At 42.6% G+C, this 24,393-nt stretch overlaps 1 protein-coding gene across 2 annotated transcripts in view; it reads left to right on the plus strand.

The window, feature by feature from the left end:
• The window catches only part of HTR2C (5-hydroxytryptamine receptor 2C), a 72,022-nt gene that overhangs the window by 20,804 nt on the left and 26,825 nt on the right, over positions 1-24,393 (plus strand). For both annotated transcript variants that reach the window (XM_031554613.2, XM_031554614.2), the window contains exon 2: positions 15,583-16,219. In XM_031554613.2, coding sequence (XP_031410473.1) covers positions 15,832-16,219 — 388 coding nt within the window. In that variant the 5' untranslated portion in view covers positions 15,583-15,831. The remainder of the gene's footprint in view (positions 1-15,582; positions 16,220-24,393) is intronic.

The raw sequence follows: 24,393 nt of genomic DNA on the forward strand, positions 1-24,393 counted from the left end.
TAGCCTGGTGGGCTGAAATGGTGCAGTCTTGTCTGCTTGTTTATCAGCTCCTTGTGTTAATGCAGTGTGCCTTTTTCATAGAATCACAGAATCATTCAGGTTGAAAAGAGCTCTAAGATCCCCAAGCCCAACCCCACCGTGCCCATCCCCACGTCCCTCAGTGCCACATCCCCACAGTTCTGGAGCACCTCCAGGGATGGTGACCCCACCACTCCTTGGGCAGTCCTGTGCCACTGCACTGCCACTCTTTCTGGGAAGTTTTTCCTTTTCTTGGTGGAACAGTAAGGCAGAAGACTAGGATGCTTGGGGTTGTTTTGGTGCCTATAGCTTCTTTTAGCCTTCTGTTTAATACGGAACGTGTTTGGTTTGCTTATATGGATTATTGCTCTTCGGTTCATGCTAAGTTTCTGCAGGGCTCTGTAGATGACAAATAAAAGCTTTCTTGTGAAAATGAGATCTCTTGGCACTAGCAAGGAGGGCTCAGATCAGGAGGGCTGTGTGATGCCCAACTGGTAGGTTGACGTGATCTGGACAACGTGATGAACGCTCTTCTTTTCCCACTCTGAGTAACTCACTTACTGGACTTTGCTTTTATGGTTTAGGAGAAACAAAGTAAAAGAACTCCCCTAATATCAAATAGCAGCAAGTAGGAGCAAGGTGTATTGTTGTTTCAATGTTTGCCGGAACTATTTATGATGTTGTTCAACAAAGCCAACAAAAACAAGAAGATTGAATTTCCAGCTTTGAGGTATGCTTCAGCCAACCTTGTAAAAGCGCTTATTCAACATTTTCATCTGTTAATATCCAGGCCTGTTTTGTGCTGCTTGGTCTATCTCTCTTTCTCTCCTGGGAGTAATCTGCATGATTTATTCAACTTTGTAAACCTTTGCTTTTCACAGAATCATACAGTGGCCTGGGTTGAAAAGGACCGCAATGCTCATCTAGTTCCAACCCCTGCTATGTGCAGGGTCACCAACCAGCAGACCAGGCTGCTCAGAGTCACATCCAGCCTGACCTTGAATGTCTCCAGGGATTGAGGCATTTCTCAGGTCTTGTTTGTTTGTTGGTTTTTTTTTTGGCTGTATTATGATAACAAGCAAACCACCAAACTATCTCCAGTTCTCAGCCCCATTCTTCCAGCTCTCCAACCCTGCCCTCCCAGTCCCATTCCTCAGTGCTGCCGCCGCCGCCTCGTGGCTCATTGGCAGCTGGGTGAGGAGCCCTGTTCTGTGAGCGCTCAAAGGAAGAGATTTTATTTCATTTGCCACATGAAGTAGCAGAAGCTGCTTTGTTCTCAGTGGGCTGCAGCAGCTTGCTGAGCAGGATCAAGGGGAGAAGCGCAGCACCTTGTTTCTGAATGAATCAGCCCGTCTGATTCAGAGCTGAGTCCTGCAGTGTTGTGGAGTTTCTGCACTGCAGCATTTGATATTTTTGGGAGACTAAAGCCCTTCTACACCCGGATGACTACAACAGTGCTTTTATCTAGAAAGTACAAAGTATTATGTCTTTCAGTTCTCTAAATGAATTTAATACTGCAGAGGCCTCAGATGTGAAGAGTTTGCTTGGTGCTGTTATGCCTTATGAAACCTCAATGAAGTTACAATCTCTAGATTTTGGTGGTGGTTGTTGTTGGGTTTTTTTTCTGCTTTCTTTCTCAGATCCGTGCTTGAACAACGTCTGTCCTCCCACACAGCTTTGCTGGGGAAGTGAAAACAAGATTACATTTTCTTCCTTCCAGAATTCTTCCCTTCTGGGCTGTGTTGCCTTCAGGCTTTGTGGGGCTTGGGCCCCATATTTGGTGAAGTTATTGAACCTTAGTAGGGCTCCTATGGCATCCTCTAACCTTAGGTGATCTCTTTGTCCTCAGATGACGTGCACTGATACAGCTTGTCCAGCAATGGAACAGCTTTAGCACAACGTGCCTTACCTTGCACTTCTCACTGGCTCAAACGAGATCTTTGCGTTCAACCTATTTTTTTATTTATAGAAAGACAAACTACTGCAAGACTTCTCTGGCTGCTTCAGTTGTACTGAGGTGAGTTTCTCCAATGTTTTAGAAGCGTTTGGTTTCTAACATTTTTGCATCTCAGCAGCTCTCCCAGCTGTATGTATGCTCTGAGACAGCAGCTATGTGCAAAATCTTCTGTTTTGCTCAGGAACTGCAAACTGGTACTTCTGTGCAGTGTGTTTAATGGCTGCTGGCTGCCTTTCAGTCCCACTGGTTTGTAACTGCAGTGCTCACACTTTGGTGAATGTCTTTCTTCTGTCGTCCCTCCTTCCTGCTGCAGTGCTGCTGATGGGTTTTCCCAGGTGTGTTTGGGCTTGGTCTGGAATAATGCTCAGGGACCTCCTTGGTCTGTTTTTTGTTTTATTGTTGCTTTTTTTCCTAAAAGTTCTTGCATAGCGTTGCACAGCAGCACATCACCAGCATCATGCTGTCTATTGGTGGTCTTGCCCAGAATGGCTTTCTCCAACAGAAAACACAGTCCTGTTTTGTATCAGATTCTGTACTGAACGCCTTGGTTTTCTGACAGCTCAGCCTTGCACAACAAAGAGCGTGGGTAAGATTTTGGTTTTAATGACACTGGGAGGTCTGTTAATTTTGGAGCAGAGCATATCTGCCTAAGGAAATCTGGAAACAAGGAGTCTGCGCTCAAATTTTTCCTCCTGAAGGTCCAGATGTTCACATAGCTCTGTGTTACAAGGATGGCAGATTGTGGAAGGTCATTATGCAAGGATCTTTTGTCAATAGGAATGCGTTAGTTCTACTTCTGAGAGTTACTGAGCAAGATTGTTAAAGAACCTGCTAGCAGAATTGTGCATTCAAGCCCACAAACTCTACTGAATTCCTTCTCTTTTCTTTGTTCAGCCCCCAAATTAATGCTAATAGAATCATTTTGAGTTGGAAGGAACCCTTAAAGACAATCTGGTCTAACTCTATGCGCTGAACATGAACACCTACAGCTCCATCAGTGCTCAGAGCCCATCCAGCCTGACTTGGGTGTCTGCAGGGATGGGGCACCACCACCTCTCTGGACGAAGCTGTGCCACTGCCTCATCATCCCTATTGTAAAATACTTATGAAAAACTAATGCTTGTGCCACATCCCCAAGTCTGAAGGTAGCAGCTTCAGCCCCACAAACTGAGTGCTGTCACAAGCAGCATCAGTGGGGTGGGATGTGCTCCTCTTGACCTCTGTGGACAAAGCTGGTTTCAGCCTCGCTCAGTATCCAGTGTTTCTAATTGCTATTTGTGCTGCTTTCATGTCATAAAACTGGCAACTGAGAATTGTGTTTGTTACCACTTTGGCCTTAGAGTGCAAATCTTCCTTGAGGGTCAGATGTGTATGAGAGAAAGAAGATGTCAGTGTAATTTAAAAATTATACTATGAAATTTTTAGCTCATCTGCACATGGAAGTCCATTATTGCCTCTTAATTAATGCAACTAGCATAATTGCTTCTTTTTCAAGTGCTGCCATTTATCAAAATGTGTTTGCAGTTTTTTCACTCTTGGGTGTAAAGTAACCTGAAATATTAGGCTAGCTGGCCCGATGCTGCTTTTTCTGGAATAGCCCTGTGATCTTTCATTGGTTGGTGGAGGATTTATAAAATGAAAAGAAAAGAAAGTGGTAATTGAACTGTCTGAACTCGAGAGGTGTTTGTCTTGTCATAGCACTGACATACCCAGGCTCAGTCTGCGTTCATTCCACATGTCAGACTGGTACAGTAGGGAAGCCTTACCCAGAGCTGGTACGTGCAGGAAAAGTGGTCAAATAATGAGATCAGAATCCAGACTTCTGGCTTCTGCTTTATAACGTACTTTCACTCCTTGTGAGACTGAATAAAATTCCTGCTGAACTGGGGTCAGTGGCAGAATTCCCCTTCGCTGATAACGCAGTGCATCAGCATCCAGTATGAGTCTGTGGTGGTACTGAAGCTGTTGGAGATGAAAAGTCAGGAGTGATGGACCTGCTCTGTTATTTCGTATGGAGTGTTTTCCTCTTGTGTAGGGCTTGTTCTTGCTAGAGCAGCCTGGCTCCTGCTGGAATTATTCCTTTTTCAGGTGTGCTTTACCCACAGGAATAAGAAAAAACATGTTTTTCCTCACTTTTGACAATTGATGGATTTTAAATTCTTTCACTCTGAGCTGTTCACATGGATATTACCTTGCTGACAAAGGGAAAGAAATTTTGTAATCGCTTTCAAGAGAAAATGACTCCATTAGAGTTCAGCTGCCTTTGTTCCAACTATTAAGATGCAGACACTACCTGATTCGTGGATGAATTGTTTTGATAGTTTCCATTATTTTTCTCCAGTCAAGTTGATTAAAATGCATTTGACCAGCTCCTTCTGATGCTCAGACTGTGTAGGGAGAGATTGCTCTCCCTGTATCAGCTGCTCACATCAGGATGGCTGTCTTTGGTTTTCAGCATTATTCACTGGCCCAGATGCAGCAGTCATTCACAGTCTGGCTGGAAGACACTGCTGACGTGCCTGTCAAGTGTTACCCAGATTTGAGGTAAACACAGAAAAAGTATTCCTTTAAAAAAAGGAAATGGCTGCTTTGAATGATGTTTGAATGATGTCACTTGCTCTTTGCAGCATCAGAAACGCGAGTGCTTTCCTTGCTGCAGTCCCAGCATGCATCGTGCACCATATCGGTGAGAGTATTGGAACTGCACAAAGTCCTTCTCCATATGCACGTTCATAAAGAGAATCAGATTTGTACAAATTGCATTGGGTTTCACAGACCTCCCCTACCTTTCGCGTCATGCTGGAAGCTGAAGTGTTTTCCATTACGTTTGGTCTCTTTTCCCTTCATTTTTCCTGACTCATTTGCTGATGTCGTAAATGACAGCTTGTGTCACTGCGATTTGCTCCCATGGAAATGACTCCTGCACACATGCACGTGGCATCCAAGTCCTCTCTCTTCACTTCTTACATAACTCGGAGCTGTCACAGCTCTATCCCAATGTGCCCATCTGCCTATTCTCCCAGAGTTAATGAACCTTTCCCTTCTCGCCTCAGGCATATTACACACCCTGACTCATTCATAGATGATGTCTATTAAAACAGTCAAATGCTTTAAAAATTAAATGATTTCTCTAAATGAAGAGCCTGCTTCTGATCCCACTGAAGATGTATCAACACCATTGGTCTTTGTCTAGTACAAGTCAAGGGAGACTACACCGATGTCTATCCGACAGATGATTAGGCCTTCTTGTTTAATGAAAGATGTTTATGATTTGCTTTAATGTAAGAGCTCAGAATCTGTCCCTGTGAGCTGTAGCAGAAGGCAGATGTTACCCATTATTAGGGAATAAGGCATCCAGATGTGGTCAGCATAGGGGATTGTTGGCTGTTTGCTTTCAGAGGGGGGGAATGTATGGAAGAAAAAGTTGATGTTAATGAATAGGTTTCTTAAAAGGATGGAAGAGAATTAAAGTGAAAGATCTACAGTTCATAATGGAGTTACTAAATAACTCTAAGGATAATTTAATGCGAGTTATAATGAGTATGAGATAGAAGGACATTACCTGAAGTTATAGAACAATAAAACAAGTAGGAAAAAAAGCTCAAACTTAAAAAGTTGTATTCAGAAAATAAATAGAACCTTTAATTGATATTGGAATATATTTTCCCAAGCACAATTTTGGGAAAAAAAGTCATAAGATTTTTAATAGTCAATTTTTTTCTTTTATTTTTTTAAATTAAATTAAATTAAGCTAACACTGATCAAACATCCTGATATCTGTCCACTTTTTCTTCCTCCCCACTGAGAGGGAAGAACCTAGAATAAAAGAAATGAAGCAACTAGAAACAAACAAGCTATCAAGATTTTTTTAAAGCCCAGCTAATAAGATTTAGTTAAAAAGCCACATGGTTAGAACAAATAATAATTAAAAAATAATTTAAAAAAATTATTATACTGACTATGTTCAGTGCTGACAATGGAAAGCAGGCTTACAAGATGACTGCATGTGTGTATAAAGTTGCATCTGATCAAAGGGAGAAGAAGGGGAGAATGTAAAATGAGTGAGACGTTGATCTGTGGGAGCAGTGCTGCTGGGTGTATCTGTGGGTCAGCATCCTTGGAGCAAGGCTGGGTGAGTGCTGATGGGAGGGAAGGGCTGCGGGGTCCTCAGGTGCCACCTCATAGTGCTGCAGGTTGGGAAGGAGCAGGACGGAAGGTGATGGGGTGCAGCAGAGCAGGATATTTAACGGTGTAGGAGTGAGTAAGAGTGGATGAAAGCAAATTGGCACATAGAAAACCATGCAATCGCTTAGGTGCTAAAGGCTATTTGGATGATTGATGTAGCTGAAGAAGAAAATGTTCTTTAGTGCAAACACAGAACTTACTGAGAAAGGCACAGGAATACTTGGAATTCAGAACGCTTTATGGGAGGCATGGCTGGGCTATTACAGCACTGTTTGTGAAATCTCTTTATTATAAAGCAAGACTTGTAGACATGACCACACCTCAATGAAGCCCATGGAAAGAAGCGCAGTGGGGACACAGGAGTGGTGGAGATGATTGCTCTCACTTTGGTGGAAGCACCCTGTGTTGTCCCATTGTGCTCTTAGTCTGACCGGCTTGTACAAGCTGAGCCTTTTCCTTTTTTCATCCAAGCTTACTCTTTTGTTCTCTCCCACAGACAGGTGCAGCCCAACCACGCTCGCTTTGCCCAGCCTCTGAGCTCCTGGGTGTGTGCTGATGCTGGTTTGCACGCTCATGGCAGTAAAGCACAGCCATCCTTGGTACTTGCACAACTAGTAGCATCTCGCTGCTGTGGTGGTTTCATTGTGATGCCCAGCTAGGCTCTACCATCCAGCCCCCAAGCCATCCAGCTTCTCCTGGGTGATGTTCCTGCCTTTCCCAGTGGCAGGAACATCACCTCCCAGCTTTGAATGACGAGTACACTTAATTCCCAAAGTAAATGTTTTATCATGATCTCATGAAAATAAAAAAATTAAATGACTATCAAACCTTCCCAATCTCAACAAGCGACTCGTTCCCAATCCAGGATTCGGTTTCTCATCCTAATCCATTTTCATCTCTATGGTGGTTTTGCTATCATGTTGTTTGTCTTTTTCTTTGGAGGACACCTGGTAATTTCCCTGGTGAAACCATATCAAATGGTGTAATGAAGTCCATGTAAATTAGGTGTGCTTTTTTTTTTCTTTCTAGAAAATGGGGTATTGGAGAGCAAGCAAACAAAATCCCGAGGCATCAAACCAGGCCATTACAAAGTACATCTGGGAGACTCATATTGCATTTTATGGCACTGTGTGTATATATCTTCATATATTCAATTGAAAAGAAAAAACCTGTTCTGAAACTTTGCACTCTTCAAGTTCAGCTTTGGAGGTTTACACTTTTGTGGTTCATTTTTGATCTTTAATTGAAGACATCACAGAGATGAGTTCTTTTTACTACGTCTGTCTGATGTTGTTCTTTGTCTTTTCTTTCATACCTGTCATTAAGAATAATCTTTTCTACCTACTCTTATTTTTAGGGTTTCCCTTATTTCTCGTGTACCAAAATATCCATCTGTGGTATATTTAGATCAGAGAAATGCTGTGCTAACAGTTGTGCCCTTTCAGGTCCGTATGGATCAGTTCTACAGAAAAGAATAAATATTAGAAGAGGAGGAAAATGCATTTTTGCATTTTCTTTTGCATGTTCTTATGTGTTTGTTTTGTTTTCTTTTATAATTTCTTTATGGAGTTATTTAAATTATTTATCAGCCTTTGTCCTCCAACATTCCTAGGATCCAGTGGATTCCTTCTATTTTAAACAGCCATGTTAGAAGCTGAAGACAAAAAGAAATGCAGTTCTCCAGTTTGTTAGGAACAATCTTTGTTATAAATACCTTCTATTTTTCTTTGCTTTTGCCTTGCTTATCTGATACTGTGATTTCTTGAAGCTCAGGAAGCGCTGACAGCAGGAAGGATACTCGTACATATTAATAGTGCTGCTTTAGGTAGGAGACCTCTACTAAACATTTCACTGCTTAAAATAAATACCTCTCTGAGCTTTGAATTAGCAGGTTCTGCAGGCTCGTGTGCTTTCTGAGAGAATCAAGGCCAGGAGAAGCAATTTCAGGTGAGGAGCAGCGACGTGTTGCTGATTTCAGCCGGCCCACATGGGGTCCACATGCAAAAGCAAATGGAAAGTTCTCCTTGGATCATGGATGGCATGTGGAGCAGGGTGTGCCCCAAGTCATTGCATAATAAATCCCTGTTTCTTCATTAGTAGATGAGCAGTGATACAAACCTGGCATGCTTTTCTGAAGGCACAAAGATTTGGGGTGGACAGAAAGCTACAAATGCAACATCAAACCAGTTCTTGCTTGTTTAAGAAACTGACCTTATTAACAAATAGATGAGTCACCACCATTCTCCCTAAAATGGGCCCATGTTTTACTTCATGCTGGGTGCTCATTCATGGCATGACTCATGGTTCTGGCCTTGCAAACACTCATGTGCTTCCTCTCCAAATTGACTGCTGCTCCCTATTACTACTGCAAAATATATACAGTAATGTAAAGCTGTTGATTTTGTTTTTACTGCATGTGAGATGACCTCAAAAACATCATTTGAGACCAAATGATTTCATGGTCTTCTAAAAATACACCTACTTCCTTGTGTACCTTTAGGTGTGTGCTGCCATGTGTGCATACATACAGGTAATGATTGCCTCATGTCCTTGGCACAGCCTGGGGTTGATCACTCAATCCCTATAGCAAGGGTTGGCCTTTCAGTGCTGATATGCAATGCTTTCAGTCATCTATCAATAAGGAGGAAGCAAAATCCAAATTTTAACTCAAGTCTATGCACAGAAAATAAACGCAGCACTTGGTAATATACCTACACAGGAGATGGAGGGGTGTGCATCTGGTCTTTTTGCAGTGGTGAATTTCAGCCACTGAGGACAAATTTCCTTTTTTTAAAGAGAAAAGATTACAACAATGGGGGGAAAAAGAAAAACGAGAAAGAAAATTAAAAAAAGAAAAAAAAAAAAGCAGTTTGGTGTTATATCTCCTTATAGAAAATGTGAATAACTACTTTGTAGTCGTTCCATGAATAAATGTATACGATGAGGCTCGGATTATTCTGCTATGGTATTTCTGCCAGTTTATCATCACAGGGAGTGATGGAGTATCTGCACCTCCTCCTGAGTTTCTCAGGTGCTCTTCCACCAAGGGAAAATAAAAAACAAGGCTGCTAGTCTGGCTGCTGGAGGGTAGATTAAGATGTCTGCTGTGTGCTTGTGTTTCCTTGAAACGTCTTAAGAAGAAATGAAGGCCTTCCTGACTCAGTATGAGAGAAGAGGAGGAAATTAATGCTATTTGGTTTTGGACAGAATGGTAGTGATTCACTATTATGGCCTTAAAGAATGTAATTACTTGAACTTGTGTCTAAGAAAATCCATTTTCCTCTTGCTGTGAAAAAACATGAAATATGCTTTTTTCAGTTTGCAAGTAATTTAGTAGTGATTTTCTATGTTGGGATTAAAAACAGTGGCAAGATCTGTGTTTGAGGAGGTTTCCCTGAGGCTTTATTAAATGTTTTGTTTTATTTTATCCCCTGTGCCTACTGGGAAAAAATTCAGATTTTCTTGTATAACAGAGAGATGGTATCGGATATTTCTTTGGAAAGAAAGTTCCTGCCCTTGTCAGGGGTTGGTAATGCAATCCCCAGTTCAAGAAGCTTTGGAAGGTATTTAAATGCCTGAGATTTGGCATAAGCACTTCTTTGGACTGTGCCTTCAGTTAATTTTCAAGCAGGTATCTGCAGAATAATCATTAGGTGTTGATTTTCTTTTCCCACTGGAAAGATTGTGAAAGCGTATTAGTTTGGCACAAACACTGCTTTCAAAAGGCAGGAAGATTCAGTGCCAAGTGCCTGAAGTGAAAAAGGGCTTTCTTCCATTGCCACTTCTCAGGAAGCTCTTGAACTGTACTTTCCCCAGACTCCTACAGGTAATGAGAGGTTCTGAGCACAGAGGAACAGGTGAGGACACAGCGTGGTTGTGTGTATCTCCACCATGAGACAGGGGCATGTGTTGCTGTAGGGCCCTCACACCCTGTTATGGAGTTGGGAACCTCATGATTATACTGTCACAACCTGGCCACACAGGATATTAACGGGGAAAAGAAGTTCATGTCTTATCCTGGGCTTGAGTAGGGATCAGTGTGGGTGTATCCTGAGATAGGGGCTGAAAACACAGCTAGGTCAGACAATTTTCCTTCAGAAGGACATCCCTGATCCAACTATAGAATTATTCAGGCTGGAAGTGATCTCTCAGAGGTCTCTAGTTCAACTCCATGCTTGAGGCAAGACTAACTTCAAAGTTGGATCAGGTGTCTCTGTGGTAACCCCCAGCTGCATGTCAGCAATCTCCAAGAATGGAGATCCTAAAACTTCTCTGTGACCCAGATTGTGGCTCTAACAACATTCACCATGATTTTTTTTTCCTTTAATCTATTTTTTTCCTTACATGTTGCACATAATTTTAGATTACCCAAGGAGGCTGTGGATGCCCCATCCCTGGAGGCATTCAAGGCCAGGCTGGATGTGGCTCTGGGCAGCCTGGGCTGCTGGTTGGTGACCTGCACACAGCAGGGGGTTGGAACTGGATGAGCATTGTGGTCCTTTTCAACCCAGGCCATTCTGTGATTCTATGATTCTGTGATCTTCTCCAGCTACAGGCAGTGAATACATCTGTTCTCTGCCTTTTCCTTGGGCTGAAGCAATGCTGATGCTGAATCAAACCCACTGTTTCAGGTGCTTCAGCCCCAGACACGCTGATGGTCTCTGTCAGGCTGGCTGTGCTCTCACAGACCATTTATAAATGGGTCTGCACAGAAATAGTTGTGCACGTTGTGATGCGACAAAAAGGAGAAAGATTAGCTGTAGATGCCTAAAAACAGAGTTCTGTTGCAATGAGACATGGAAATGAATTTGGCACCACTTTAAAAAGAATAAATAGGTAAAGGCGTGAGTAATAGGGAATTTGGAATTGAAGGTGAAGAGCAAAGCCTTAAATCTGCCTTCTGGAGCATAAACTATGTATCCTGTGATATCATTTAAAGTTATTTGCCATTCTGTAAGTATCTTTGTGGAGCTATAACCATTTACACCAGCTGACATAACTGTGAACTATGCGCAACTGTTTTCCTGTCAGAAATGGCAGTACTTGCAGTTCAGTGTGATCAGCTTCAGATTTATTTTTAACTTTATGGAGATCTAGGAGGAAGTTTTTCACTCAGAGGGTGGTGAGGCTCTGGAACAGGTTGCCCAAGGAGGCTGTGGATGCCCCATCCCTGCAGGCATTCAAGGCCAGGCTGGATGTGGCTCTGGGCAGCCTGGGCTGCTGGTTTGTGACCTGCACACAGCAGGGGGTTGGAACTGGATGAGCGTTGTGCTCCTTTGCAACCCAGGCCATTCTATGATTCTGTGATTTACCATCAAAGCCGAAGATGAATAATGAAAAAACGTTTGGCTTAAAAATATATTTGGGCTTTAACAGTTTGTGGACGTTGATCTCCCTACCAATGAAGCATGGATGAAGTTCAGAGAATTCTGTAGCACTGGTAGCTGTAGGACAAATGTCCTTTGAGGCACTGGACAATGCTTATTGTCCTGGTGAAGAGGGAGCTGCTGAAATTCATCACTTGGGATCATCAGGTACTCCCATTTCTTTTACTAAATACTCTATTAATTAATACGAGAAGGCTGCTCCGAAAGTAATGCCTCCTATTTTATGATGTTAGCACACAATGTCAGGGACAGATATTGGTGGGATGGCAACAGAGGTGGAACCTTCCCACCAATATTACATTACATTTTGTTGCCATGTGACAGATGGGAGCGGAGGGGCAGTCTGACAAAATAGCATCTGACATGGAAGTGCAGATGAAGCAAAGGGGTGGAATTAAATTCCTCCATAAGCAAAAAATTATGCGTTTGATGTTCATCAGTGCTTGCAAGTTGTGTGAAAATGCATAGCTCGTGGTGATGGCAGTGTTGAAAAATAGTGATTTATAGCTGAGAATGTGCTCTATCAAGCTGTGCTATTGTGCTCTTTATATCTGCTGTAGTTTCCGTGGAAAAAAATGAGGAGGCATTACTTTTGGAGCAATCTGCATATTATTCTCCTCTCTGAGTCTCACAAAGACTGCTGGCTCTTTTTTTTTTTTAAGGCTAAATGACCATCCTTGATTTCTTACCCAATTTTAAACTCTGAGTCCCAGAGAGTTGGAGCAGAAAGGATTTATGGGAGCTCAGCAGCTCCATGGTCTGGCTGGGGGCTGCCGAATGCCTCGAGTTGCTCAGCAGGCAGCTGATTTTCTGTAGCAAAAAGAAAAACAAAAAACTGTTCTGAGTGTTGAAGGGTAAAATAGCTAAAGATGAATGCATTTAATTCAAAGGGGAAAAAAAAAAAAAAAAAAGTTTTCTTTCCAAGAAAGTTGTATTTTGTTTTCTGTTGTTGCTTTTAGCAATAGAGCAATAGCAGTGCGCACTCTCCAAGGTGTGTGACCCCCCCCAGTGCCCTACCAGTACAGACTTATGAACTGCCATAGCTTTGGTTTCCCTTTGACTTCTCATTCTGGAGTATCTGGAAGCGTTGGCGTACCCAACTCCTGCTTTAAATAATGCATGTGGGTTTGATAGAAGGGAAACAAGAACTGTTTTCTAGCTTTGGTTTATCCTAAAATGGACTTGAAGACAGAAAGGAAAAGCCCTGCCCAAATTACTTCCTTCTCACCTCTGTCAAAGATGAGGAATTCAGCTTTGGCCAGTGTTTAAATTATCATCTTAAGGGCTGTCACTGGTAGACTGAATTGAAATTGATGATTGATCACAAAATTTAGCATACGTGCTTTCAAGTTAGCTAGCGGAAAAATGTGTGGTAGGCACAGATTTTATTTTAAAATTATGGAAATATTCCTTAAACCCAGAATTCATGAATAAAATGTGAATTATTTTTCTGGTACAGTAATGTGCCTAGAAGGCTGTAGCTGATGGAATTAGTCATAAAAATGTAACTTGTGCAGACTGTGATGCTATGAAAAAGAAAGCTAATGACTTCCAGTCAGAATCCATGTAAAAAAATAGAATTAAATGTACTAATGGAGCAATAAGGTTATTAATTCTAAAGGTGGAGCTCTGTCTTCAGCATTGCTGTCACACTCTCACGTATCATTATTCAAAACGAATATAGGCAAAATACTTCCTCTGTTGATTTAAGGATGCTTTTCTTTCTCTAAATGATAATTTATTTTTACCGTTGTAGTCTTGGATAAAACCTGTACCTCTTCTGAGTGCTCTCATTATCCTGATCACTCTGGTTACTCTGGCTACTGGAGAGCCTGATATTGTTCTGGGATGAATAACAGCAATTCTACAGCCAGTAAAACTGGAGCAAGGTCAATATCTTCCATCCACATCAGCCACGGTTTGGGGGGCTGTAGGGTAAGGCAGAGCTCCTGCTGGTTCACCGCTTCTTTTCTATACTTCTCTTTCTACGTGTGTACGCAGTTATTCATGGGATTGCACTTTGGATCTTTTAAGTGCACATGGGAAAATGTTGTTTTTTTTCTCAAGTCCTTCATGTTTTCCCTCTCTTTTGCTTGTTCTCTATCGGCACATGAATGGGAATGGTTCTCTTTGAGTCACTCTGAATAGTAGACAGGTGAATGGGACGACTTTTAAAGTAAGTCCTAATTCCCGTTAATAGAAAAGACAAACTTTGCATTCTGAGATTCATTTCTACCCTCACAGTCCTAACTCTGAACATTCAGTTTCTGAATGCTGTAGCGTAATTCTGCTCTTCCATGTAGAACACGTGCGTGTCAGGAGTGTGAGGATGAGGATCACTGGGAAATGTGTTCATTTTTAGAACTTCTTGCTGAGAAGTTAGCATGCACCAGACCTGCAGAACTAACTTTGTGCGAAACCATTTCCTCGACTTCAGACATGATTTTTCTACTTGCCCTGACCAAACCATTAATGTGACATGATGGGGATGCCCGAGAGCCAGAGAGCCAAAGAGAGAGCATTTCTGGATACTAATGGGGGTTCCCATTGGGACTGTGCTGCACAGTAAAGCTCAGGTGCTACGATGCTGCTCTGTGCCCCCAAATCATTGTGCCAAAGTGAAGGAAGAGTATTTTGTTCCCAGTTTTGCAGTGATAGCTGTGTTCTGAAAAAGATACACCCAAGTCTTTGGAAACTTTCTATAGATCTGTTTCAGACTGGAGATGTTGGAAAAATAAATGGCCCAACGATTACTCACTAATTCATCCTCATGTGCAGCTGTGAAATTATTTTCTCTGCACATAGTGCAAAAACTTCTTCCTAAATATGAGGTTTAGAGACCGTTGGGGAGTAATTAACTATAATGCAGAAGCAAATCTGGGTTCATTGTACACACTGCTCATTTAAGAAACGTTTTTCTGCATGAAGCCCATTAGTAAGTTTCCAAAACCTCCATGAATGTTAAACATTTTATTATAGGACTCTGAACACTTCTTATTTTCTGTAAAATCTCATGTAATCCCATACGTTACATTTAGCTTTTGATCCCTGAATAGCAAATTGCTGTCTAACACACCGTAATCAAGGAAAGGGCTAAAAGCTGCCTTTATGTATTTGTTTTGTAATGACAGAGCTCTTTTCCTGTGGGTTATACAAAAAGTTCAGGGGGATATTCCATGCTATTTGATTTATTCTACTTCGTGGCCTTCTTCCAAGCAGTACACGTTTTCCTTCTTGTGCTAACTGCTCATCTTCTGTGCTTTGGGTCCTATTCTGTACACCACCAAGTTTTCCCCGTTGTTGGGATCCTGGATTCTGACGTGCTGGAAATGAACTGCTGTTTTCATCTGTTGAATGCTATTGGCAGCCAAAACAGTTGTGTTCCTGAGGATGTGATTTAGCCAAGGTTGGGAACATATCCCCTTTAGGTTATCTTTTTGTTTGGAGAGGTTGGCGGTGTAACCCTGTATGCTGTCACCTGATGTATATTGGGTTTTCTGTACCGTTTGTTTCCAAATAAGACAAAGTGTGGTCTTTATTATTATGGGAGAGTCCATCTCTAACATCTGAGTGTTCTACAACAACTGTGTGCTTTTTCCTCAAAATACGCAAAATATATCCAACCACTCCCAGCTTAAGATGGTTTACCCTGTGCTGTGACTGTACAGTCTGGGTTGGTTGAAATTTCATGCAATTACTATTTTACACAGTGGCAGAGTATCTGTGAAGTGGCTATCAACCGCAACATATTTTGTTCTTCGCATTTGCCTTTGCAGATTTCACAAAACATTTAATTAGTGATAATCAGCTTTTAACCAGCCAGAGCACACTGATGTGATTCTCTCCCTCTCTCCCCCATGATTATAGGCATAGTCTGTACCTACAAGATAAATTACGTGCAGTCTGGAGAACGTCCTAGCCAGCAGGAAGAGAGAGAATAAGAATGTCACTTGCATGAGGATTAAAAAAAAAAAAAAAAAAAAGATGTATGCACTATGATTTCGGTTAAGAATGCAATTTTTCTTTCCTTTTCAGAATGGTGGACCTGGGATTCAGCTGGAGATTGCAAAGCCTACTGCCTCTCAGGGCTGTTGGTCAGCCTTCCACTGCTCCCAGGGGAACCAGAGGAGCTCCGCGCTGACTTCTGTAAGGTCTGATTCACCATGGGAGATCAAATGATTTCCTGGCTCAGGTTTTGTGAAGTTCGACGTCTGCTTTGGACCCACAATTTGGAAAAGGGATCACCTCTGCGGCACGGTTAAGAGACAGATAAAGCAGTCCCAGATGATGAGCACTTTAAGTAGCACTGGAATATTACTCAGCTTGACAACAGTGTCTGTTACGCTGGATTTTAGCTTGCACGGTGGTCTGATGGCTTGGTCTTTAAGCACCAATTTGACTCTGAATCAGAGTTTACCTACATCTGATCCTCTCAATGCCTCTGAGAAGGGTGAAGTCTCTCGGATGTCAGTGAGAGAGAAGAACTGGCCAGCCCTCTTGATCTTGGTCGTCATCCTGCTTACCATCGGGGGCAACATACTGGTAATTATGGCTGTGTCCTTGGAGAAGAAGTTGCAGAACGCCACAAACTTCTTCCTGATGTCCTTGGCGGTGGCAGACATGCTGGTGGGTATCCTGGTCATGCCCGTGTCGCTCATTGCAGTGCTGTATGGTAAGTGGCTTCCCTCCTTATTGGCAATCCCTTCTTGTTTCCTTGCTGCCAGGAATGACACATGCACAGCGTCGGTGTTGGTTTTTATTGCCGAGAATGCCCTGAAAAGCTGCAGCACTGAGTCCCTTTTTTATCTTCTTGGTGGAACTGCCCCCAAATTGGCTGGGAAACCAGAGCTTTGGGAAAAGCAGGGCGGTATGGTTGGAGCTGAGGCAGCTCTAAATGAGGTCAGTCGGTCCTTGAGCTTGAATCCCACTGACACAAATGGGATTTGAGCACTAACTTAGAAAGGAGTTTTGCACACGGTAGTTTGGGCACTCAGAAGAAAGTTCTTGGCATTTGTTCAGCTTGCCCTGTGCCTTTCAGGGAATCATTTGGCTTGTCTGTGCCTCAGTTTCTCTATTTCTAACCCAAGAGCAACTTCCTCTGTTGAAACCACTGTGAGACCTGCACGTGTCGGTGTGAGCACTCATTACTGCTTCCCTCTCACACTGGGGTCAGTACATTTGTCCTGCTCTATGGGAAGGTAGTGGTAGAGTCTAGGACCATGGTTGGCACTTCAGAGGAGTGAAACGCCCACCATATCCAACTCTTTTATCTGTTTGAGACTTTGAACCGATTTCTCAGTGCGGTGCTACGACTCTCCATCACTGGATATCACAAAGGGATTTGTGTTTGCTTCTCTATCTCCGATCACCACGTTTGTACACACACGTATAAACATAATGGGTGTGCTTTTAATATATAGTGTTCTATCTTTTTTTATGTCTGTTTCGAGACTTTCTTTGAAAACTCTTTTAATATTGATATTTGTTGGAAACAAATAATGCTGTTTATTTACTGATTTGATTAGAAATTGGTTAACTGTCCTATAAAGTAAAATGTAGAGATATTTATGTGACTTCTTCACTTGCTGAAATGATTAAATCAGCTAGAAATTCATTTTGAAAACACATTGATCAAGGATACATAATTCCAAAGCTTATATAACCTGTCTACAGAGAGTTAAATCAATATGTGATTTAGATACAGACCTATCCATTGAGTTCTTATGCATAAAGCCTTTTATTTTGGGCTATCATAATAGTTCCATCTCTAAATCTTCTGCAAATTACAGCGCAGGTATTTTATTTTTAGCACTTTGCTATGGTTCTCCAGAACTTGGCAGGGAGCATATAAATACAGAATTATTTGACTGACCGGCACTTGTATAAATTCTGAGTTACCCGGTGACTCTAAAAGGTGAATTTATGGCAGTGATCCTCAACATATATACTTTCTGAGACTTTGGAAACTAATGGAAATGGATTTTCTGTTGTTCCTAGAAATTATTCCTTAAGGTCATTTAAAGGCTTAAAGTACACTGCATATTTAAAGGCAAGTAAATATCATTGATTTGAAGAGGAACCGTAGTGATTCCTTTTTCTTCTAGCAGAGCGCTAATATTGGACCTTCAGGGAAATCCCTCCTTCTCAAGCAGCCTGCAAGCACTTTAGGCACGCCATGGCCAGGAGAACACTGAAGTTTATCTTTTTTTTCTAGGTGCTGCAAATCAAGAAAAGTTTTTAAAAATGCTTTAATAGGTTTTGCATTGTTTGCTGTGGTAGTACACAATCCAACACCAGTAGTGATTAAGGGGAGGGAATATTCACGCTTCACCTGAGAGTATCTGGGGTTCATGGCCAAAGGCATGGCTTGGAGATGTAGCTGAGAATGAGTGGTCATTTTTATCCTGAATCATAACCAGAAAATCCAATAGATGCTCTCTCTACACAAATGCTTCCCTTTTCTGTGTGTGCATTTGGTTTTGTTGTGTTGGTTTGTGGGTTGTTGGTTTTTTTTGTTTGTTTTGTTTTTTTCATTTGTTTGTTTTAAGAACGAAAAATCAGGTTGCCAATTAATTCCAGAACTTAAGTTTAAAGGAAGTAATGGCAGGAGGCATTATGCTGGGTTCTTCACCTTTTAGACAGTGCTCTGATGTATGTATCAATTAGTCTTTCTTGAACGTCTTGTACTAATAGATGAGTTGCTTTTGACAACTTAGTACATTTTCCACGGCATGTAATTCCTAAAGAATTAAATTAATGAGCTAATTAATAAGCAAGCATCAGAGAGAGTAAATGAAAAATTAAAACTGTGCTTAATCTCAGTGGAGAAACTTTGGACGTAACTAAAGATACGGGTATGACCTAGGAGGGCATCAGCTGTTTTGCACATAATGGAGCTTCTGACAATGTACTGAGATTTTTTCCTTAGGGTGATTTAGGGAAAAGCAATGGTAGATTTGCATTGTATCTAGTGGCTACGGGCAACAGAAAGCCCACAAAATAGTTTTTGCTTGTATTCCTTCATTAGAATCATCAAATCATTAAGGTTGGAAAAGACCACTAAGATCATCTAGTCCAACCATCCATCCATTCCCACTGTGCCCACTAAAGACCATCAGTCTTAGACATCAGCTCTTCCAAGCAGAAATTCCAGGAGGTATTGAACCTTCCTTTGCCCTAACGACTTCAGACCAATGGGTTAACAGCTGTCAGTGAGTTGCCAGTGTGTCCAGCTAGTGGCCAGCTCTCCTGGTCTTCACATGTCCAGGCTTTAGGCTTCTGCCTGAGATTCAAACAGCAGCATGAAGCTGGTGGCCCAACACAGCTTCCAGCAAGGCTGCTATTAGAAGCAGCATCCATTAGCATCAAGTGCTGGAGCAGCTTTACATCCAGATTATTGTTATTATTGCTAATTATCATCATTATTATGCAGTGACAGAGATGTGCTGAGCACTTGCAGCAGCTTTCTGTAGAGGGAAGGGTGGGGGGAGCAGGAAGAGCTGTCAGTCCAACAGCTGCCTCTGCCATCTCCATTCACCCGATCCTGGTCTGCCTTTCTGCAGTTGTGCTCCCTACAGACAGCAAACAGCTTGCAGGGAGAGCTGATGGAGCAAGGCAAGGACAAGGCGTTGCTGAGTAAGTTACTGCTCAAGTGAGAATCAAGTCTGGAGAGCTGAAACCAGCATACGAGCTCAGGGCTGCAAATGATGGCATCTGGCAGGAGGAGGGAGTGATGTTGCGTGTCCTTCCTCAGCAGAGATGGAATTTGGTCATTTGTATTAGCATCAGTCTGTTCCCAAACCATTTCCAGAAGAAGCCTTTATCTTTTAAGGATATTATATTGATTATATTGAGGGCTGGCCTTGCTCCATTCACATAGATTTCTTCATAATATCATTTATGATCTCATCAAAGATTATCCGTGCCTTATTTTTACCTTTTTATCCTGTTCTTAGTTTTTCTTACAATTTTTATTTTGGACCTAGCACAGTGAAGACTGGAAGCCTGGCTGGTGGGGAAAGTGCCACCATCTGAGCAAGGCACAGCACTTGGAAATAGAGACCACAGTGCTCTAAAGTATTTTTGTCGTCTTCTTGCTGCATTTTTAGTGCTTTTATTAATTTAACTGATTCTAGTCTTTTGTTATCCTTTCCCATTACTTTGACGTTTTTATATTTATATCTTGGCTGAGAACCTCAAGACTTTTGTATTCTTTTGTAATGAGAGATGTGAAATCAAATCTGATTCTTGCAGAATGACACCAATAAGGGCTGGATCCATTCACCTGGGCTATTTTTTTTGTTTAACTGATGAATTGGAAACACTGGGTGGACCAGGAGTAAAGAGGAACTGATAATAAAGCATTACTTTGGGTTTACTGGACTTGTGAATTAAATCTCAGGTGAAAGTTGGGGAGAGCAAATAGCGCTACAGAATTCACCCTGCTCCCTGGGGAGGTCTTGTATCATTTCTAAGCAACATCTGCAGGATATATCTTTCTTCTAGTAGAGAAAATTGTAACAGCGTTCAATGTCTGACCTGCTCTCAGTTCTTTAGGCAGATGGTAATGTCCTTTAGTGGCAACTGAGCTGTTTTTATGTGTGTGCTGCAGCTTCGCAGGCAGATTTAGAAAGCCTGTCGCTTTTAATATAATAGGAAGCAGCCCCATAAAAATTCAGATTTTAGTAAAACCTTGGCTTGCGTTGTAAATTCTTCCTAAATAATTTCGTGGGACCCACTCTAAATCTTCGGTGTAGAAGCTCTTTTCTCTCCCTTGGAATGAATCTGTCCCTTCCTCAGCTGAACTGTGAGCACGCAGAGCAACAGCAGCTGCTAAATTTGCAATGAGAAGCAGTATTATCATGGCAAGTGGGCTGTGACAGACACAGAGATATTTCAGAATAAGAGGAGGGAGTGGAGCTGGCAGAGCTTGCTGTTAGTATATCCCAAGCACTGGTCTGAATGGCCCCCTCAGAAATCCTGTGCCCCACAAGGAAGGTGGGAACAAGGCCCCTTGGTTGGTTCTTTGGCCCTGTACTGAATGAGACTTGTGATGGATCCGGGCTGCTCCTTGTGTCTGAATTCCTGCTGTGTTTGTCTGGAAGGAAGATTTGAGTCTTTCCCCAAACCCCCAACCAGGCTGTGCTCTCTGCTGAGTGCAACGTGTAGGGGCCAAAGCCACAATGAGCACTGTGGGACAACGATGCCAAGGAGCAGCCAACCATCACGATCACCCAACCCCCGTGATATCCTGATATCCATCTTGCCTGAGCTGCCATCTGTTTCCCAAGGTAGGACAAGTGAACTAGCTGTTAATAACCAACATAACAAATGCACAAGAGTCCCTCCTCTGCTCTCAGCAAAGCTTCATTAACTCCAGTTGCAGGAATGAAGGTTACATGGCACAAGGTGTGCTTGTATGCTCTTCCTGTTTGAAAACATGTGCTGTTATTCGTTACGTGCTCTGGAAACGAATGCTTCCATCTGCAAAGCTGCCTCTCCTCTTCCTGCTCTGCTGTAGCCCATGGAAGTCTTGTCTCCATTGTGCTGTGTACCCAAATGTCTTCGCCATCCACCTACCAAACCCAGTACTCAGGAGTCCCGTCAGCTCCAAACATGCACAACTCCCCATGATGGCATATCATGACAGCTAGAGATGCTTCAAATCCTCCCATGTAAATATAGTTTTTAAACCAAAATATGGTGTGTTTCTGAAACTGAGAACTCTGCAGAAGTGTATTCATTTCTACAGCATTCCTCCCATGGAAAGCTGGAAGAGGGACAGGATTACCCTCATTGCTGGTGGACTACTTGTGTAGTATAAGGGAGTTTGTGTCCCCATTCTGCGTGCTCTGCAGTGACCTGTTGTGCTAATGGCTAACTGATTGACAGTCGGGCTTGATCTTAGAGATCTTTTCCAACCTTAATGATTCTATGAAATATCAAAAATGTAGCCACTACCTGTAATCACCAGGGCCTATCAACTGTATTTCAGCCCCATGAGTGCTGCTGAGAAACTTGCATGGGAAGTGGCCAAAGCTGTGGGACCAGAAGCAGATCTCTGTGCTTGGCTGTCAATCAATGCCAGCTTCATGAGAGCTTGAATTTTGCTTCTCTCCCCTGCAATGCATACAGCCCGGCAGTTTTGTGTCGGGTCCTTATTACTAATTTAAGCTCACCTATAATCCACATTGTGGAGCAGCGGTTTGTGGGGCTCTGAAGACCAATTTCTGCTGTCAGATACAGAGGCAGAATGATCACCAGTAAATTTTTTACTGCTTGCCTCTTTCTTATTATTTCTCCTCTCTGTGCTGCCTGCGTATCGCTCAGCGTTGGCTTCATCCTTCTTCTCTGTGTAGGCAGCAATATTTATTATTATCCTCCCCGTGCTCGTTTCCATTGACAAGAGGATCCTGCCCACATGCCAGCTTTAGGAGAAAACACCAGAGAATAATATTTTCTTCCTATTTGTAAACATGCTCTTTTGCTTCTCCTCACCTCTTGCTGTTAAGCAGCGGGCTGCGTTCTCTGCTGTGGGTTAATGGAGCCTTTGGCCCCCAATCTGCTGCCGTGCATGGACTCAGCACAAGGGAAAACAGCACCAAACCACCCAAAGCTGCTGGTTGTGTTGGGTTGGGTTGAGAGGCCTGATCACACAGAAGGTTACACGGCTGCTTTGAGGCAGGTGTATGCAATCCGTGCTTGCAACACCCAATAACCTCAGGGCATTGCTGTGCTCATCCTGGACCTGATTTCCATAGGCTCTGAGGGATGCTGCACACTCATTTGCCCTGAGGGTTTGTCAGGCTCTTTGAAGGATGGTACCTCCTGCAGAAGGGCCTGAACAAAGCTGGTTGTGTTAATCTGGTAAATGCTGCATGGAAGCATGAATCCGTGAATCTGAGATTAAAGGTGAGCTGTCAAGTAGAAAAGAGAAGAGCTATTCTTCCCCTTTCCCTTCCCTTTGTCCCTCTTTTCCCCTCTAAATGTAGAGAAGTGAAACAGGAATGCTAAAGAACACCATGGATCTTGTTGTCTGAATGTTATTTTGCTGCTTCCTTTATTGTGATCAGTGACAACAGCCTGCAGGTTGGTGACACTGTGTGATTTTCCTTATGCTTATGGGTGGATCTGGGGAATGGCTTCTTGCAGAATGCACCAGATCCTGAACACAGTAAGGTCAGGGGAATATTGGCAGCTTGTTCAGACAGGCTGGAGCTTTTGCCAGAATTATTCTCTGCCTCCTCAGTCCTCTTTACACTCCTCCTGCCTGGTGACAGCTATAACTCTTGGCACAGCTACAGCAGCATCCTTCATGTAGAAGGCTCCCAGAGGTTTCGCTGGTCTCCTCTGAATATAAGGAAATCTCTACCACTACAATGCACACAAAGCATGGATGACTCTCCCATTAAAAGTTTGTGATGTATGTAGGTAAGGAGCAATGAGCTGGCACTTGGGGCAGTAAAATGGCCTAACACACTCGGTGGCCTGGAATGTTTCTCAGACTGCAGGTCCTGATCGTAGAATCGTGGAATAGCTCAGGTTGGAAAAGACCTTCATGATCACCAAGTCCAACCACAACCTAACCATACTACCGTAACAACTCACTGCCAAATCATGTCCCTGAGCACCACATCCAAATGGTTTTAAAACACATTCAGGGATGGTGACTCAACCACCTCCCTGGGGAGCCTATTTGTAAAGGAACAGAATAGGAAGGAATGTTCCCAGTTTCAGTGGACATTCACTTTCTTTTGCATTTGGGAATGAGCGACTTGCAATTGCCTTTGTGTTGGCTTTGTGTGGTTGGTGCCCCCAGAGATGCTCCTCTTTTTTCCATGTTTTCTGTTGGAAGAAGAGAAAACTCATCTCTTCTGGGACTCTGTTTAGCTGAGAGTGAGGATTTTTTGGTTGGCTGGTTGGTTTTGGTTGTAAAAATAAATGCAAAGGTAGAGGAAGCAAATCACCTCAGAGAAAGAAGTCAGATTTTGCACAATCTAAATGGGAAAGCGAAACTGTAGACTCCAAAGAGAGTTTCCTGATGTCACAAGAGCAAGGAGTTGAAAAGACTTTCTGACTCACTGTCCTGTTACTGCCAAGTGTTGGTAAGGCAGAGCTATTGCAGTCGTATCTCCTGTTTTCCAGACTGTTTGCTTTCAGGTCTGCCTGCTGTTGGGCTGCTGAAGTCTGGATCTACGTGTGGGATTGTGTAGCAACAGAAAGCCGTGACAAATCTCTGAGCACTTCAATTCCAAATCAAAATTCATATCTTTGCCATCCTCAACTTTCCTGCAAGTAGGAGCTTTTAAATAGAAAATCCTAATGCTGTAGTATGAAAAAAGCAGAGCCTCTGATGTCCCTCTGTGCTTTGTAAGGAGAAGTAAATGAGCCTTGCAACTTTCCTCCAAAAGGTGTCAACCTGGGCTGTTTCTCTGCAGTTTTACCCAGGGAAATCTGTTACCAGTGTTTCCTCTCTCACAGCTACATCAGAAGAAGGCACAAAGTTAGGCCCATCATCTCTAAACCAATTAAGAGCTATGGTCTAAAACAAAGCCAGAAAGCAATTTGCTAATGAGAGCAGGTTGTTACCAGCTTAGGTAAGCACTTGGTAAATGGAGGTAAGTTTTCTGCATTGCTTCATGTTACCCCAGAACATCCGCTGACAGCAGCCCTACGTAAGAACTAATGGAGTAAATTCCACCTAGGCGACTCAGGGAAGGTGCTTCCTTGGCAGTCCAAATGTAGACAATGGAGTCCAGCTTCAGCCTCTTCCCAAATTCCTGAAAATGAATGGAAAAGGTAAACCTATCCTCAGTGATCTCGAAGGAGCCACTCTTACTTGCACCA

The sequence above is a fragment of the Meleagris gallopavo genome, chromosome 9, assembly GCF_905368555.1.
Source record: "Meleagris gallopavo chromosome 9, MGAL_WU_HG_1.1, whole genome shotgun sequence".
Lineage (NCBI taxonomy): Eukaryota > Metazoa > Chordata > Aves > Galliformes > Phasianidae > Meleagris > Meleagris gallopavo.